Source organism: Myotis myotis, unplaced genomic scaffold (assembly GCF_014108235.1).
Source record: "Myotis myotis isolate mMyoMyo1 unplaced genomic scaffold, mMyoMyo1.p scaffold_m19_p_4, whole genome shotgun sequence".
NCBI lineage: Eukaryota > Metazoa > Chordata > Mammalia > Chiroptera > Vespertilionidae > Myotis > Myotis myotis.
Window position 1 is genome coordinate 43,299,274 of NW_023416346.1, and position 20,229 is coordinate 43,319,502.

Genomic DNA, 20,229 nt, shown 5'->3' on the forward strand with positions numbered 1-20,229 from the left:
GATGGTAGAGCAGGTGAGCGGGCGGCACCAGGCCAAAACGAGTGTGAGTGGGGGCCCGATTGCCCCGCCCGATCACCCTGCAGACAGCAACCAGTGGTGGCGGTGAGGGTCCTGGCCCTGATTGATTACCCTGCAGATGGCAACCAGTGGTGGCAGCAGGAAGTGGGGCCGCTGCTCAGTTCCCAGGAGCTGAGGGAGCTGGGTTGGGGGCCCGGCCCCAATTGATCACCTTGTAGGTGGGATGGTGGAGCAGGTGAGGGGTTGGTGCCAGGCCAAGGTGAGGTTCCAGGTGGGGCTGCGGGGCTTCGAGGCTGGGGGCAGGAGCTTGGGCCCAATCCCCACAGGCTACCCCAAGGGACCCCACCCATGCACAAATTCATGCATCAGGCCTCTAGTATTATATATTTTAATTTGGATTTATTCACCTTAATGATTTTATACAACAGAAGTTAAATAGAATTCTGGGGAAACATAATTTGAACTTCTAGAAGCCTTTTCAAATAGGCTCAGCAATCTTTTTCCTTCCTTTAAATATGGGATCTAGGTCTTGAAAAGAACTAACAACTATATATAAACCTTTAAGAATATAAGTTTTGAGTCTATCAAAACATATGACCCATTGAACTGTTTTTAGCCCTCTTTAATAGATAAGAGAAAGCACATACAACTACCAACTAATGAACTGTTTAGCAGTTATCTGGTTCCTGAACACAGTGCCTTATTTTGGTTGAGATTTTTACATTTTCTTCTGGGAAACAGAATATTTTGGTTGCAAAGAAATATTGCCAAGAAGATTGCTTTTGTGATTGAAAATTGTGACAATAGTAAATTTTGATATGTTTTATAATTTATTATATTGATAGAAAATACATTTTCCTATAATTGATTTTACATCATACCAATTTTAATATTGGTAAATAATTGCTGTTAAGCCTTCAAAATTACATTTACTAAGCATGGAGCCTTATCTTTAAAACCCTAAGTTTCAAGAGAATGTGTCCTTAATGGTTTTATTAATAAGCTGCCCCTTATCTTTTAAAGTCAGCCAACAGTTCATTAACTGGCCTATTGAAAGTGTGTTTTGTTTGTTTATTGCCATTCTAAAGTACTCAGACTGGTGTCTCATAATTACTTTTAATCTTTTAAACTAACTGCTATTTTTAAGGATTTTATGGCAGCATGGTGTAGTGTTGACTTGTATTGTCTTCTCCATTGCTCAACTAGCCCACTCTCAGCCCCTCCCCAGGCCTTCCCTGTGTTTGTTTTTTCCTTGATACCGGTATATAATTGGTTCTACCAATGATTTATTATTGGGTTGAGGAGCTCACAGTGAAATACAGAGAAATGTTATTGAGATAACTGAATAAAACGAAAATTTGGAGATGGTGGAAAACAAAAGAGGTGTATAATGTGGTGAGGCAAAAGGCAGAGGAAAGGGGTTCTGTCAAGGAAAAAAACATGAACGGAATCAGATGTTTCTAGAAAAGATAGTTTCTTTTGCTGCTTGGTGATGATATCAGCAGCAAGCTTTGAGAATGTTCTCGATGTAAGGATTTCCTGCATAGTACATATATTTACATTTCTTATTTAATCTAAATTGTATTTATCCATAACAATTATAACAAACATGTCATTCCAGATAATTTTTGTTGCTGTTGTTGTTTGCTTTGGGGAGGTTCAATGCAAATTAGAAAAAAAAATGCATAGGTAATTTTACAATGAATCAAACTGTTTCCCTCCCCACCAAACCAAGCATGACTTTCTTATGCAAAGGCTGATATTGAACAGGTAATGCCCATATACTGCTTATTTATGGCTGAGCATCTCTTCTGATTAGTTGGTACCCAGACCTGTGCTGTGTTTACTGTTACATATCATTTCTGCCTATAGCTTTAACCACCTTATTCTTTTCCATTTGTCATGTGAGGCTCTGTAAGGGAAAAACAGGCTCAGCCTGGGTTCAAAACAGTTCTTCCTCCCAAAAGACCATTGTAATATCTAATATTGTATCCAAATAAGGGAAGTGCATTCTAAGTGTAAAGGAGCAAGAGAATAGGTTTCTCCAAGTTGGAGATACTGTCAGTATCCACCTCAAATGACATTTAGCATCTGAAGAGAGACAAAAATTGAGAGGAAAGTTTTTGGTTTTTAATGATCCTTTTGTTCTTCTTACCAAAATGTCCCTTCCCTATGTCCTGCGATGTCCTCACCTATGGAAGGAGACCCAGGGGAAGATATCCTCTGTCCCCCAAAGTAGCTTGTTTGATTTGTTCCCCGCCTTTTTCTATGGACATGCTTTCTCTCTCTGCATTAGAGGTACTAGATGTCAGGCTCTCATTTTAAGAAACTATACAGCACCATGGAGAATTTGGTGCATTGAAAGTCTGAGGAGTCCCCCAGAATTTGCCAGCTAATTTCTTAGTCTTTGCATTTCCCTTGAGAAGACAAAAGCAGATACTCGTTTACTTTTGCTTTGTGGGTTTTTTTCCTAAAAGGGAATTTATTTGTGTAAGATACTGACTTCAACAAAATAACATCACAGATTTCTGATGAAACCTGTTATTAAAATATCAAATTATGTTAATGACAATGCTTGGGTGCATTGGGTATGATTTGAGTTTTAATTTAGGGTAGGTTATTTAAATTTAATTTAAAGTATATTAAATTTTATTTAATTTGAATTTAATATAGCAGCAATGTGTACCAGTACGTTAATGAAAATGCCACATTGAAAATTATGATGCTAGGAACTGAAAGTTGTTTGATTGCAATAGAATAATTTATATCAAGAAAACTTACATGGGTACTTGATTATTTTAAAATCAGTTTTATTGGTTCAGAAATTTTGTTATTTTTTGCTTCTCTGTCCTTTAAAATGTAAATGTAATTATTTAAATTAAATTCCATAATAGCTCTTTGGAATTTTTGGCCAGGAATTTTATATATTCAGATGAAATTAGAGTTCTTTTACACTTACAATTTTTTAAAAATATGCTTTAAACTTCATATTTTGAAAATGTAATATATTCTAATATATACATGAGTTACATTATATGTTTATGTTACTGCACATGTCCATTATATTAAGTCAAGCTAGGCCAAATATTTGGGGATATGCTAGCTGAAGTACTTTTAATAATAATGACTAAGGAGTGGATTGAAATGAACAATCACTGAATAATCCTGCATTTCCCCAAAAATTGTTTACCATTATTCTATCATTTTTGACCTGCTTATATTAACTATTATTTTAATGATTATTTTAGACTTTGCTTCTAAAGTCTTTATAGTCTACAATTAGTTTTTTATCTTTGATTACATGCACTTCATACAAATTAATTTTCTATTACATATTTTTTATCCGAGTCTCTTTTTAAAATTAATAAGGTTTTAGTAATTTACTGTCAATTCAACAGTATTCTATTTTTAGTAGTATCTATCATCACATCTTTAATTTTTATATTGCTTATAATTATAGTATTTAACCTTTATTATATACCCACAGTGTGGTTGGTAGCTGCTGTACATGAGCTATAGAAACTGCTTAGTCCATCTATCAAGAAGATGACAAGTTGGAAGGTTATGAATTTCTTTCTCTAGTGATTTTTAAGAAAAGAGGAGGCAGCTATCTCTACTGACTAGGTGGTCTGTCAAAGTCTTTTCCAGTTCTGTGGGTCTGTATCTGAGCATACTCATATTTTCCAAATGCCCTCAAATAAAAGGTATATTTCTGTATCCTATTATTTTAGTAATTGTTTTCTTATTGGATAAAGTTGAAGAGAAAAGGGGGAAGGAACTAAATACCTTGATACCATTTCTAAATTACACAGTTCGGTTTTAATCTTTTTTTCTAAAAAAACAACATGTTTTTATTGATTTCAGAGAGGCAAGGAGAGGGTGAGAGAGATAGAAACATCAATGATGAGTGAGAATCATTGATCGGCTGCCTCCTACACACCCCCTACTGGGGATCGAGCCAGCAACCCTGGCATGTGCCCTTGACCAGAATCAAACCTGGGACCCCTCAGTCAGCAGGCCAACGCTCTATCCACTGAGCCAAACCAGCTAGGGCTAATTTTTCATCTTGGCTTATTTTATAATGCTTTAAATTTGATGACTAACAAATGATGGTATCATTTTGCCTATGTAAAGTACCCAATTTTTGTTTGTATTTGCAATCATATCCATAATGATGAGAATCTGCACATTTGGGAGTTATTTTTGTGTTGTTATCAGCTATTGCTTATTTATACTAGTAAATGTGTATAAAAATGCAAATTGCCCTTGCTCCAGGGAGGGCTACTAGTATTTCTTACTTGCCTCAGAAAATAGATCCATTACACCAAGCATGTCAAACTCGCAGCCTGCAGCCCGCATATGGCCCACAACGAGTATTTATGTGACCCAGCCAATATAACGGTGTGTAAGAAACATTTTAGTAAAAATTTCATAACTTAATTTTTATAATATCTGTTATACATAATTAGTAATAACAAGCTACAACGTTTGCTAATGACTATAATTGTGTTGCATTCATTTCCCTTACGCACCTTACGCGCAGGAGCACCATTTCTCTCCACTGAAACTAGCAGCGAATATTTTAGCAGCAGATTGCCACGTCATTAGTCTTGGGTTGACTTGGAGAACAAGAAAAGTAGGTTTATTTGTGTTATGCTTATTAATTTGTGCAGTTATTCAGTGTCTGGTAAGTTAATTTTCAAGAAAAAAACAGTAATTTTTATTAAAATGTTCTATTAATTTATGTTAATGATTACTTGTTTATTTCAGCCCTTTGTATTCAGCATGTCTCTATCAAAATAAACCTACATTTCTATGAAAATTGAAGCTTTTGTTTTTTTCTGTGGCCCACATAACTTAAACCTTGTTTATTTGGCCCGTGTTAGCCTTTGAGTTTGACATGCTTGCCTTACACTAAACAGGAATCTCTTCTACCTGAGGTAGTTTGCACAATTGGATAGTAACTGTAACTTGATTTACACAGTTTAAACTTATAAGAGACACCAACCTGTCACAGTTAAATTGGATTAAAATGTTCTTTTTATTGACTACATTAGAAATCCAAGGTATTGAACAGTGTTGAACTAACTGTATTTCAAATTTCCATAAGTGGTTAATTTATTTTTTCTAGTAATTTTGTGTTATGATTCTATTTTAGATATTTTTCTAATACATAGCTATTAAGTATAACAAACAATTAAAACTTTTTGGCGACTTCTGTAAAGCAAGTCAGAAGAGTTGCTAAAAAGAGTTCAAATTGTTGAGCAATCAATCTATCTTGTGTGTGTGTTAACCTTAGATATGTTATTTTATGCAGAGGAGTAATGATTTTAGTATCATTTAAACTTTTAAATAATAGAATAATAGAAGGATTAGCCAATTTCCTCTTAACCATCTGCCAATCTGTTAACCATACAGTTGCATTAATGAGGTTTATGTGACATTTGTGAACACACATCCTGACTAAATTAAAAAAATTTGAGTACTTTGCCTGTTACTGTGTTTGTATACATACACAGACATTTGTATGGTAGGCTTGTGTTTTGAGTTATTTCTTGCATACTATTTCCTGATATTGATACCATTGTAATTAGCTAGTTATTAATAATAGGAAAGAAACAAAAGGAAGGCCAAACATTATGAGCATGACCATCTGGGCAGCTTCACCAGGAAGCTGCAACTTTACACTCCCCAGGGAACCACCAACCTATTCCCTAGGAATCACTGGAGAACCATGGATTGGCAAGAATGGGTGGACCCAATGCAAGCCCTCAAAAATTGGGGCATACATAATCCCCCAAACATAGGAATTCATTTTCTTTTGCTCCTGGCTCTTGTGGCTCTTGGCTCTCTTGCATTTGCCCATGTGGCCCACAGCCATGTAGTCCCCACATACAATGGACTAATGGATTACAGTGGGGAACACAAGCTAAGCTAGCGTGAGGCAGGACTGGACACTGCTCAGTTATGGAAATGAAACTCTGGACACTGGCTCTGATTTTAGCTCTGCTGAAGCCACAGCTACACTTCTTCTATGGTGGGGCAAGAGGAAACTGGACTCTGGAAACTCAGATTTTATTCCACACAAATAAAAATCACTCATTCTCCCATGTGAGTCTCAGAAAATTCTTTTTCTCAGGATATTGTAAAAAATTCACTCCTACGAGCAACAGGAGGGGATGAGGATCGCTCCCCACCATTAACAATATGATTTTTCTCCTTTCACTTTTGACCAGTCAGTTAGGGGTGACCAGGCCGGCAGGGAAGGGCAGTTGGGAGCAACCAGGACAGCAGGGGAGGGCAGTTGGGGGCAATCGGGCTGGCAGGGGAGCAGTTAGGCGTCAATCATGCTGGCAGGGGAATGGTTAGGGAGCAATCAGGCTGGCAGGCAGAAGCTGTTAGGGGCAATCAGGTAGGCAGGCAGGCGAATGGTTGGGAGCAAGCAGTCCCGGATTGTGATGGGAATTGGGCCTAAACCAGCAGTCAGACATCCCCCGAGGGGTCCCAGATTGGAGAGGGTGCAGGCTGGGCTGAGGGACACACCCTCCCCAGTGCATGAATTTCGTGCGCTGGGCCTCTAGTATTTTCATATATCTGTTGGCCATTTGTATGTCTTCTTAGGAGAGATATCTGTTCAGGTCATCTGCCCATTTTTTAAATTGGATTGTTTGTTTGGTGTTGAGTTGTATGAGTTCTTCATATATTTTGGATATTAATGTCTTGTTGGAACTGTTGTTTGCAAATAACATCTCCCATCCAATTGGTTGCCTTTTTGTTTTATTGTTGATTTCTTTTGCTGTGCAGCTTTTTAGTTTGATATAGTCCCATTTATTTTTGCCTTTACTTCCCTTGCCTTTGAGATCAAATTCATAAAATGTTCTCTACAACCAAGGTCCATAAGTTTAGAGTCTATGTTTTCTTCTGTGTAATTTATTGTTTCAGATCTTATGTTTAAGTCTTTGATTAATTTTGAATTGATATGTATACATGGGGCCAAACTGTAATCTACTTTTATTCTTTTGCATGTGGCTTTCCAACTTTTCCAGCACCATTTATTGAAGAAACTTTCTTTTCTCCATTGTGTATTTTTGCCTCCTTTGTAAAAAATTATTTGCCCAGCCCGGCTGTTGTGGCTCAGTTGGTTGAGCATCATTCTGTGCACCAAAAGGTCGATGGTTTGTTTCCTGTGTGGGGCACATGTCTGGGTTGTGGGTTCAATCCCTGGTAGGGGTATGTACAGGAAGCAGCTGACCAGTGTTCTTCTCTTGGGTTGATGTTTCTCTCTCTCTCTCTCTCCCTCTCCCTTCTTCTCTTTCTCAAGTCAATAAAAACATATTAAAAGTTATTGGCCCATATATATGTGGTTTTATTTCTGGGCTCTCAATTCTGTTCCATTGATTTGTGTGTCTTTTTTTCTGCCAATACCATGCTGTTTTGATTATCGTAGTTCTGTAGTATAATTTGAAGTCAGATAGTATAATACCTCCAGCTTTGTTCTTTTTTCTCAGGATTATTTGTCTATTCAGGGTATTTTGTCCTTTTTCATTAAAAAAAAAATGACACTGGGGCCAAGCAAGCCTGGCTCAGTGATTGAGTGTCAATCTATGAACCAGGAGGTCACAGTTCAATTCCTGGTCAGGGCACATGCCTGAGTTACAGGCTCAATCCCCAGTGTGGGGCATGCAAGAAGCAGCCAATCAATGATTCTCTTTCATCATTGATGTTTCTAGCCCTCCCTTCCTCTCTGAAATCAATAAAAATATATTTTAAAAAAATGACATTAGGATTTTGATCAGGATTGCATTAAATCTGCATGTTGCTTTGGGTAATATGGACATTTTAACTATATTGATTTTTTCCAATCCATGAACATGGAATATCTTTCCATTTTATTGTGTCTTTTTCAATCTCTGTAGTTTTCAGTATACAATCCTTCACATCCTTTGTTAATTTTCTTCCTAGGTATTTAATTTATTTTTTTGTTTGCAATTACAAGTGAAATTTTTTTCATTTCTTTTTCTGAAATTTCATTGTTAGTATATAGGAAAGCAGTGGATTTTTGTACATTGATTTTGTATCCTGCAACTTTACTGTATTTGTTTATTGTCTCAATAGTATTTTGGTGGCATCTCTCTCTCTCTCTCTCTCTCTATATATATATATATATCTGAAAAAAGTGACACTTTTACTTCTTCCTTCCCAATTTGAATGCTTTTTATTTATTTCTCTTGCCTTCCATAACTATGTTGAATAAGAGTGGTGAGAGTGGGCATCCTTGTCTTGTTCCTGATTTTAGAGGAAAAGCTTTCAGTTTTTCACCACTGAGTATGATGTTGGCTGAGTGTTTGTTATATATGACCTTGCTGTATAAGAAAAAGGTATTATAACTTTTCTGTTAGTGGATCTTCTAGCTGTGTTATTTTTAAGAATCATGAATGAAAGGAGGATTGAGATGAATTATAAGAGAATAAGCCTCTATTTTATCAAAATATCCATCTGGCCAGAATTTTATTAATATTTCTTGGGGGAGGGAAACACATTTTTCAGGAGAGAAAAATACAGCAGGTCCTTGAATAATGTCGTTTCATTATAACATTGGTGAGATGCAGTAGGAATTGAATTCTTGTTTATATCAATTAGCTTGTGGTAAAATTGGTTTCATTATATGTCTTTTCACCGCAGTTCCAAGAACCTATTGACAATATTGAGGACTTATTGTAATTATTTTGACCATAATCAACTAATAACATTTTTTCTTAGAGTAACTTCTAACCTACTGATTTTGAATGATTATATGTTTTTAGTCACCCTTCTACTGGATTAGGTAAAGTTGGTTTGTGAATTTTCTTTAGATGATTAATGTATTTAGTTACGAATCTTTATTAGCATCTATATGGACAATAAAAAGCATCTTTTATTCTTCTTCCAGAACAGGTATTTATGTTATCCGGATGCGAGTGTCATGGAAGTAGTCATGTTTTAATTTTTTTATTCGCTTAATAGGTCACTTTAGACAATTGTGTTGAAGTTGGGCGGATTGCCAACACCTACAATCTGACAGAAGTGGATAAATACGTTAACAGTTTCGTCTTGAAGAATTTTCCTGCATTGCTGAGCACTGGGGAGTTCTTGAAACTCCCCTTTGAGCGTCTTGCCTTCGTGCTTTCCAGTAATAGCCTTAAGCACTGCACTGAACTTGAGCTCTTTAAGGCTACCTGTCGCTGGCTACGATTGGAAGAGCCTCGGATGGACTTTGCTGCAAAATTAATGAAGAACATACGATTTCCACTGATGACACCACAAGAGCTGATTAATTATGTGCAAACCGTGGATTTCATGAGAACTGACAATACTTGTGTGAATCTCCTTTTGGAAGCCAGCAATTACCAAATGATGCCATACATGCAGCCAGTTATGCAGTCAGACAGGACTGCCATTCGGTCTGACACCACTCATTTGGTTACACTAGGAGGAGTGCTGAGGCAGCAGCTGGTTGTCAGCAAGGAATTGCGCATGTATGATGAAAAGGCCCATGAATGGAAATCATTAGCCCCTATGGATGCCCCAAGGTACCAGCATGGCATTGCCGTCATTGGAAATTTCCTCTATGTCGTTGGAGGACAGAGTAATTATGACACAAAAGGAAAAACCGCTGTCGATACAGTCTTCAGATTTGATCCTCGATACAATAAATGGATGCAAGTTGCATCTTTAAATGAAAAGCGCACCTTCTTCCACCTAAGTGCCCTCAAAGGATATCTGTATGCAGTTGGTGGGCGAAATGCAGCTGGTGAACTTCGTAAGTTTCTTTACCCTGAAATTCTTGTCAAATAAAAATATAAACAGTTCTTTAACATGAAAGACAAAAAAAATGTAGTTAGGGTTACATTTCAAACTGTTTTTTCATAGAAAATATCAGAGGCAAACCGTATGCATTATCTGGGCATCTATTATTGGCCATGGTACAAATTATATCTCATAGATTCATCAATATGTTGCAAAATATTTGATTTGCACAGTATGTATGGTTTTCATCTTGAAGGTTTAACTACAAAGTGTATCCTGCTAATTTAAATTATAATAGAATCTTGGACAGAAGTTTGGCGTGTTCTCTAATTTTTCATTTTTAAAAGCCCACATACTATTTTACCAAACAGGTTAAAATTCTTCCTTACAGAGCACTGATTTTTATTGTTTTTTTTCTTTTACATAATCTGTTACCTATCAGAGGCCACATAATAAGATAATTTTCTTTATAGATTAAATATACAAAGTTCAATATTATCCAATGTTTATTTACTGTGAATATTATAATCTGTGACTATTAGTTTTAAAAATAATTCTCTCTTGGTGAAATACCAGTTTTCTTCACTGTAAACTGACCTGGTAAACTTTGATGGTCACTCTTTTTTTCTTCTAACCAAAATTGGTCATATGTACAGTTAACATAGCAGTACTTTGACTATATAAATTAAAAGCAGAAGGTATATTTCTGTTATTTTAGATAAAATTGGAATAAGATTGGTGTTCAAAGGGAAGTAAGAAAAACCACATTTTATATCATGCCTTTCATCTCTGTCATGACCATCATTGTTTGGCCTTTCCCTCCACCCCTCTTTTTTATTTTCTGTTATAGAATCCCTGTAGTTATCCAGTATTCCAGGTTCAGAATGCTAGGAAAGTTTAAAATATTGGCTTGGGATAAATTAAGAGTAATTATGAGAATATTTCTCTTCAGTAGTCTAAGAAATAAAAAGTAGTTTAATGGATTTGAGAGTAAGCTATTTATCGGAGACAAAAATAACAGCTCTCAGCTCTTATACTTTTCAGCTTATCAGGTCCTTATTTGTTAGTGACATAGTCTTAATGGTATTGATCTTTCCTACCCAGTTTTTTTCCTCCTTTGTTGTTACAGATATTTTTTTTCGAAGACCAAACTTTCTAGATTGTTGGACTATGTTCCATGACAATGAACCACACAGATTTCCCAATATATTTTAATAATTAGACTTTTAAAAGCATTTGAGATGTTAGTACCCTGAAGTTAGAATTTCCATTTTAGTCGCCTCAGTCAACCCATACACATTATTTTCATGTTATTATATTATTTTAAACTTATGGTATCTAGAAATATCCACAAGATACAAGCAGTGACTTGGCACTTTCTTAGAAAAATCATGGGTCTAAGATAATCTTTATGAGTTCACAAATTATTTGTCATCAACTCTGACAGTCAATGGTCATTTTGAAGTAGTTTTTTCTCAAAGGAAATAGCTCAATTTTTCAGTCTGTGCTTACTTGTTGATGTTATCATCCCTGTTAATATGAAGCTATTAAGTTTTCAATATATGCTCCTCATATTAATTAGAGGCCTATTCTTCTGAGAATCTATAATCTTTAAGCCAAGAAGAATCATTACATACAACCAAGAAGCTAGAGGTTTTATTTTTCTGACTTGTTCCCCACCCTGTTTGAGTTCTTCCCATGTTATACTTAGTGGAGAACAAGGAGCAGACTACCCCATTGGGCAAGTGTCTGGCTTCCTTGATCATGTCTTTTAGAAAACAACTCTATATCTTATTAAAAATGATCTGTGTTTCAGTTTGAAAGTGAAAAGAAACATTTAAAGGCCAACTATTTGATATTCTTTCCCTTTAAAATCATCTCCTATAATCTATAGGTAACTAAACTTTTGTAGAAAATGATTGCTTCCCTTAAAATCAACATACCCAGCAAATCCAGTCTATACTAAGTATTTTAAGTTAAAATATATTGGACATTGTTTTAAAAAATTATGTGATTGACTTATCAAGTGCACCCAAAGTAAAATTCTTGATTCCAGGAGAACTTTCAGGCCAAAGGCGCCATTACATAAAACAAAGAAGCAAGAAGCTTCATTTTTTTTTCTGGACCCATCCCACTCCCTTAATGTGTCTCTTATGCTAACCGCAAGTGGGAGCAAGAAGTGAACTGTCCTATCTTGTCACATTCTTTATTATTGATATAACCAAGTCTGATGTAACCTGCCCTGATCACATCCCCAAAGAATAGTATCATTAAGTTCTGGATTCTGTTAATAATGTTTTTCTTTGCATAATTTAAAAAAGTATATGTGTCAGTTCCCCTCTCTAATTATCTTGGGCCCATTGTTTTTGCATAATAGCAGATTTGGGTTCTAAAGAAATTATTTTTTAAATATATTTTTATTGATTTCAGAGAGGAAGCAAGAGGGGAAGAGAGATAGAAACATCAACAATTGAACAGGCTCATTAATACCAGCACATCAATTATATATAGGCAATGATTATGAAAAGAAAAGTGACACCATTTGCAAAGCATTTTAGATAATTTTAATGCATTTGGCCTTTTAAGTATTTTCATGGAGTGCATGGTATTAAGCCCACAGTACATCAAAATGATACTACTATTGTGTGTATGAGCCTGGCATTTTGCTGAAATATAACTCTTTAGAAACACTGCCTTCCTTTGACATCAGGTACAATGGGAAAGTAGGAGAAGCATAAGAATAACTGTCACTTAAGTGAAAAAGGAGTCAGTTATTTCTGGCATCTTTCAAAATTATGTCATATAAGCAATCGATCTTCTATTGAGGTTTTCTATATTGAAGAGAAATATGACAGCTCAGATAGCTTTCACTTCAGTTAAATATTAATAAGTCAAGCTTTCAAATAATGAAATAACTTCATAGAAAACAAGTTAGATTTTTCAAATAAATGTATAATAAACTTGCTGAAATTTATCAAATGCCTCCATATCCCTTAATGGATTTAGGGTTTTCTTCATTAAGCAACAAATCACTAGCTGGCACTCTAGGATTCTAGAGCCCATCCCCCCCTGTATGGGAGCCATCTTTGTCCAAATGGTTTTCTTCAGGCCTAATCTCTTTCCCAATCTCCAAGAACATCACCTTTTGGGACCAATTCTGGGCTCCAGTGGAATCACCTGAGAAAATAAGATTTCTGGTAATATATGTGAAACAGCCAACCTAAGTGTAATTCTTTAGTTGGATAAGGTCTCTAATTTATATACCAGGCTACCAGACTACTGAAGATGAGAGGAGTCAACAAACTTTTGTAAAGGGCCCGAAAAAAATATTTTCAGCTTTGCAGGCTGTAGGAACTCTTCACACCTAATCAACTCTGCTGTTATATTGCAAAAGCAACTATAAGCAATTTATAAACAAATGGATGAGACTGTATTCTAATAAAGCTTTTATATACAAAAACAAGAATGTGAAATGCATAAAATTTTCATATATTCTTTCTTTGATTTTTCCCAACTTTTAAAAAATGTAGAAACCTTTCATGGTTTTATCTTGTGGCTCATAGAACAGCAGATGGCATACTGGATTTGACTTCCTAGCTGTAGTTTGCTTGACCCTGTTCTAGATTTTCCCAGTTACCTCATTACCAGTCCCAACTCTCATATGATGGAACCACTGCTTGTGGCTCCAACTCCTTGCCTTGCATCATCCCTTGTTTCTACCCTGTTGAATTTGTGGCACTAAACTTGTAAATATGGAAAACAGAAATAAGGGCATGTATATATACTTTTTAATTAAATATATTCTATCTTAAACTGCTATTGACTTTACTAATAACAACAGCAATTCACATGAGGAAATTAGAAATTACATGATGAGAAGAGCTAAAGGAGATCGATTATTTAGAAGACACATTTATAGATGATGAACTATTATATATTATGTTATTGGTGGTTAATAGCCATCTTATACTTAGGGACTTCTGTATGAGAAATTATACATATGTTTAGATGGATTATATATGTATAGATGGATTGTTATATCCTCTATTAGGAAAAAAGTGCAATTAACTTACTGACAGAAAAATAGCATTATCTTTCTACATAGGTAAAATTTAATGATCATAAAGAGTGAGTAGTCATTCAATTTCTAGCTTCACTATAAAAGGAATAAGAGGAAACTAGTGGAAACTGCATCAAAACAGATTGAATTAGACATAAGGTAAGGCTGTTACACTCTAGAAATTTCAAAGTTCAAAGCAGAGTTCTTCATTGAGAAAAACACAGAACTACAGTAAAATCTGTCTTTGACCTCAAACAGATGGGAAAGATAATCTCTGGAAGTCTTTTAAATTTTTAAAAACCTTTTACTGACAGGATGTGCGATTAGACTCCTTTTTTATCAGCTAAAACTCTATCATTAATTACTTTGCTGATGCCAAGTACCAATCAATCTACTAGATTTTCTATAAGTGTAGGGAGATAATAATGTCCATTCAGTAGGAGTTTGCTAGTCAAGTAGGTGCAAATCATGCTAAAGGCAAATGGAAATGCACATTTAAAGACATCAGTAACTGGAATTAGTCAAATAAAACTGCAATATATGGCAGTTTTAGCTCATTATTAATTGTGAAAAAGTCCCCCATCTTATTTGGGGGAAAGATTTTGCTACTTTATGGAAGGGTTTAGAAGAAATAGAGTTGTTAAGGGTTCAAGCCCGAAGCAGAGAACAAAAGTAACAAGGGAATAGATCAGAATGAGAATTGTAAAAGCCTTCGGAGTAAGACTGAAAACTCAAATCTAAACTAAGTGAAAGGGAAATTAGTAAAAGGTGTTAGAGGAGAATTAAGTACTTCACATAGTGAATTTGATGAAGAAATGAAAGTATTGAATAGAGTAGAAAAGTACTCTCTTTCAATTTCTCTCCAGTTTTGCCATGTTATTTCTTAAATAGGAAACCTTGTTCAAAGGATGATTCATCAGTTAGAATTTCATTTGGCTGCGAGTAGCAAAACCTTATTCCAGTGGCTTGATCAAATAGCTCCACTCAGACTTCCGCTTCCATTTCATTGTCTAGAACTATATTATATGGTCATCTCCAGCTTGAAGGGGACCTCACAAGTTGAATTTTATTTTAAATTTGGCACAGTGCTTCCCTGAGAGTGTTATGGTTCTGTTAGTAAGAAAGCAGGGTTAAGGGAGATAAGAAATCAGGTTAGCACTGGCAGTATCTGCAATAAATTGTATAAACTTTTCAAGTCAATCTAGACTCTGTGCTTTTAAAAAAGGCTCATATTTTCTATTTGTCTGGATTGTCATTGTTCTATTTTTTAGTTTATAACAAATTGATATTTAAATAAGTTGAGGTCACTTTTCTAAAATATTTTGTTAAAATTTATAAATTTATTACTGAGAGGAAGTATCACTAATAAAAATCTTAACTTCATATTATGTTGCAAACCATTTTCAAGTTAAGAGCAGTATTGGCTGCAACAGTGTTGGGTATATACAAACTATTGGCTTTAATGTATAGTTGTAGATAAATTATTGTCAGTGTCCATTTTGTAGTCTGGATATGAAATAAAGCAATAAGCACGTGAACATATACCAAGCAGTGTGCATACTTTTATTCTCAACTTACAATTTTGCTTTATATCTATTAACCTTTTTTTTCTATATGGTATATAAACACGGGGGCCTAGAATTGAATTTTTTCCCCTTATGATTATTTTCTTCTCACATTTTTTAAATTGGGAGAAATGTCAAATTACAAATATACAAGAAAAGAAATCCTAGTAATTTCTGCAGTGACAGAAATGTGTTAGATTATTACACTAAGTATCTAGTCTAATGTAACATGTAGTAATGGTTCAAATTATTAATATAATATCAATAATTAAGATGAGACCCCCAAAGAATATCTCATACCTATAATAGATATGTTTCAGTTAATTGGATATTATTATTCTTCCACCTAAAAATAATTAACTGTAAAATTTGAAATTATGAATTATTTTCTTCATTTTTTTAAAACAACAGCTACAGTAGAATGTTATAATCCAAGAACAAATGAATGGACCTATGTTGCCAAAATGAGTGAGCCCCACTATGGCCATGCTGGAACTGTGTATGGAGGAGTAATGTATATTTCAGGTAAGCACTTATGATTCAAGTCCTATTAATACAATACATAAACTTTTAAAAAATATATATTTTATTGATTTTTTTACAGAGAGGAAGGGAGAGGGATAGAGAGTTAGAAACATCGATGAGAGAGAAACATCGATCAGCTGCCTCCTGCACACTCCCTACTGGGGATGTTGCCCGCAACCAAGGTACATGCCCTTGACTGGAATTGAACCTGGGACCTTTCAGTCTGCAGGCCGACGCTCTATCCACTGAGCCAAACCGGTTAGAGCAATACATAAACTTTTAACTGTCATTATATTTCTATGTAATTTTAATAAAATAATCCAGAAAATGGAAAATAAAAATATAATTTATGCTGATTTTAGAAGATAAATGTATTTTGGCCACACACACATATATTTTTCTAATAAAAAATTCTGAACCAGCTACAGTTCGCTTACAGTGTCCCCATAACAACTTTCATTCTCAAACTGTTGGTATTTAAATCATTCTTCTGTAGAATTTAGAAAAGAGTCTATTTTAATGTAATGTTCACCTCTGGTATTGAAATTTTCTTTTGTTAGACAGGTTCTTATCATTTGGCTATGACACAGATTACCTCCCAGTGGTCAGCAAACTGGGGCTTGTGAGCCACATATGGCTCTTTGGCCCCTTGAGTGTGGCTCTTCCACAAAATACCACGTGCGGGTGCACACGTACAGTGCGATTGAAACTTTGTGGCCCATGTGCAGAAGTCGGTATTTTGTGGAAGAGCCACACTCAAGGGGCCAAAGAGCTGCATGTGGCTCGCGAGCCACAGTTTGCTGACCACTGCCTCAGACAATGTGTCCTCCTTTTGAGGGCCTGCCAGTGCCAGGCCAGCAGTTACATTATGAGAACAAAGGTGTTCAGGTGATGTTTGTGCTCTGAGTCTCTGAACATTGCCCTATGAAATCTGCAATCAAGAAGGATAAGGAGACTTGTATGCATGCATAGAAGCATAACCAGTGGACATAAGACATTGGGGGATAGGGGAGGCTAGGGGACTGTCTAGGGCGGGGGGATAAAATGGACACATATGTAATACCCTTTGTAATACTTTAAGCAATAAAAAAAAAAAAGAAGGATAAGGGAAAGACCTGGATTGTGAGATTGGCAGGTTTTTGGTGTTAAATTTATGAGTAACTATGGGATGTCTTATATTGAGTCATCCAGAAAATCATACCCTCCACTAATCAAATCATTTATAACACCTATCTATTTTCTGTGTGTAGATGCCATGCCATTATGAGAGCTCCAAATCCTCTGAGGAAAATGACATCTGGATTGTTCTAGTGGTGATTTGGCATAACTAGCATATATTGCATACATGGCCTTCATAATCAAGAGTAAGATAGGAACCATAGCTGAGTTTTCAAACCAAAGAACACTGTTTTGCCTTCTGATAATTCTGTAAAGTCCACAAATAAATTTAAAAAAAACAAAAGAAAAAAGTAGTGATTTCCATCTGACCACCAGATAGTGGAGCTTTGATATGATACAGCTGAAAATTAGTTTATTTCTCTCCCTAATCTTCAGAACATACAATGTGATTCTTTTATTGTAAAGACTGATTTACTTGTGATCTAAGAATACACTTTGTAGATGATATCAGTTCAATTGATCAGTAACCAATTATTGCACATACAAAATTCCATATATATTAAGCTAATTTTTTAACTTTCTAAATGTCCATGCTGATAGAACGTGTCATTACCCACCCTCAGCCCACCTACCAACAACTCTACAGAAACAAATAATTTTGAACATTCTTATAAGCTTGTACATTTGCACAACACTTTCAACTTTTCCAAAGCATTTTGATTTATTTCAATTTGTAGTCATAGTCACAGCCCTAATGAAATAATTAGCGTACATATTTTTATTTAGCAAGTGAGGAAATGGGCACCTAGAATTTAAATGCCCCAGCCCCGTGCTCTGCCCCCAGAGGGTGCCTGCTAAAAGCATTAGGAGTGAACAATGCTTTGTAGTTGGAATATACTGCAGACCCAACTCTAAAAGGGACAACTTTTTTTTTCATTCAGTAAAGCCTCTTAAAGCCCATGGGTCTCTATTTTACAAAGTCATTGCAATAATATAAACTATATTTTTGTTCTTTAAGAAGATGAAAATGTTATTTTCTTTTTAACCCAGGGAAAGTATATAGAGAGGACAGACATTTATAAGAATACTATTCATAAGCTATAAAATGTCATAACTGAGGCTAGAAGTTAATTATCTATGACAGAGAGCCTTTTATTTACTTTTGAATGTTTATAGTTGTTTACCTCATGTCTATTGTTTCCATTATTTAGGAGGAATTACTCATGACACTTTCCAAAAGGAGCTCATGTGCTTTGACCCTGATACTGACAAATGGATTCAGAAGGCGCCAATGACCACCGTCAGAGGTCTGCATTGCATGTGCACAGTTGGAGAAAGGCTCTATGTCATTGGTGGCAATCACTTCAGAGGAACAAGTGATTATGATGATGTCCTAAGCTGTGAATACTACTCACCTATCCTTGACCAGTGGACCCCAATTGCTGCCATGTTAAGAGGGCAGAGTGATGTTGGGGTCGCTGTCTTTGAAAATAAAATCTATGTGGTTGGTGGGTATTCCTGGAATAATCGTTGTATGGTAGAGATAGTGCAGAAATATGATCCAGATAAAGATGAATGGCATAAGGTTTTTGATCTCCCAGAGTCCCTTGGTGGCATCCGAGCTTGCACACTCACAGTTTTTCCACCTGAAGAAACCGCACCATCACCTTCTAGAGAGTCCCCTCTTTCTGCACCTTAAGATCACCCCTACAACTAAGATGCTGTAGTCCTATCTTTGCAATGTGTCATGATTCTCTTCTTTTGCTACCCCCTCTTAAATAGTGTATGTTAGGATTAGCCTCCAGTAATTGATGCAGATATTGGAAAAAAGACAACATTGATGTTATTTGTGCTGTTTGTTTGGCTTAGAGTGTTTATAAAGTGGTAACAAAAACCATTCTGGAAATGTACCCCATAGAAGCTGATGTTTAACATACAAAAAGAAAAAAAAAGTTATTGTCTTTAAAATGTTTCTTCAGTGCTTTTTTGATGCTGTGTACTGGGTATGAGGTATTTGTCATCTTACATTAGAAAGCCCAATAAATCACATTGAAGGTGGATTGTAGTAAATATACAACTGTGCTAACTAGGCTTCAAGTAAAAAGTTTTCCTTTCATCTTGAGTGTCAAAGGGAGGCAGCCTGCTCCAACAGAAACAATAGACAAAGGTTGCCAACTCGCATGAGCTACCTCCCTCTTTTCATAAAGCATTTTTGACATATCTGTCAACCCACCTGTCTGTGTGGGTGCATTGAGAATATATAATGTTTCTTAGACGCACAGGAGAAAGAGTAACTGAAATTCACCAATATTAATTTTTTAAATGCAGCATGCCCCTCTAATTATAAACAAGGGTTGGGAGTTTTTAAAGTGTGTATAAATACATCCACACACATAGAAATATCAAATGCAAAACTTTAGAAATTGAATGGCACGTCAAATAAATGTAAAAAAAAATAAATTTGTTTAAGAAAGAAGCTTCCATTAAGATGGGAATTCAGTATGTACATACTGAATGCACATATGTAGAGTCATGCTGAATTAAGTGGATGAGGGCTGGAAATTTTGAGCAAAAAAAAATCTGTCACTTGACCCAATTTTACCTTCCAAAACTGTAAATTACACCTTCTCCTTTGCTGTTGAGGTAACTTCCATATTGTATGTATTCTGTATACTCTCAGTTCATAAGGTTATTTAGCACAAAGTAAAGCAGCTTCACCTGGCAAGCTGCTTTTGCTCAGTGAATTCAACTTCCATGTTTTATCTTTTTGTTCAATAAAAAAACATTTAATGTCATTTTGGTCTGAAGAATCTCATTGTTGTCTGATTTGACTTCCTTTTATTAAATACTCCCACTTTTTTTGCCATAGCAAGATTCAAATGAGCAGAACTCAGAGCACTGAACAGCTTGGATTAATTCATGTTAATGACTCATTCAAGGGAGAAAAAATGATTTGACCAGATCTAACCTCATTGGTCAAAACTCATTGCTGGTTGTCTTTGAGGAATTGGTTCATGGCAGATGCTAATTGGCTCTTCTTCATTCCCACAGGAATAATGCCAGATATGTCTAAATTATAAAGTCAGTTTCCCAGATCTTCAAAAAGATCCATCTTGCTTAATGAGAAGGGATTGTGTAAAACGACGTAAGATATTT

At 35.5% G+C, this 20,229-nt stretch overlaps 1 protein-coding gene across 6 annotated transcripts in view; it reads left to right on the forward strand.

Annotated features, from left to right (window-relative positions):
* The window catches only part of KLHL13 (kelch like family member 13), a 192,235-nt gene extending 172,349 nt beyond the window's left edge, over nt 1-19,886 (forward strand). For 4 of the 6 annotated variants that reach the window (XM_036305764.1, XM_036305761.1, XM_036305763.1 and 1 more), the window contains 3 exons: nt 9,022-9,817; nt 15,841-15,954; nt 18,285-18,772. In XM_036305764.1, the coding sequence (XP_036161657.1) occupies nt 9,022-9,817; nt 15,841-15,954; nt 18,285-18,772 (1,398 nt within the window). Of the gene's footprint in view, nt 1-9,021; nt 9,818-15,840; nt 15,955-18,284 lie in introns of all 6 variants that reach the window. The other 2 variants (XM_036305760.1, XM_036305765.1) reach the window with 1 other exon arrangement.
* Nucleotides 19,887-20,229: the final 343 nt, after the last annotated feature.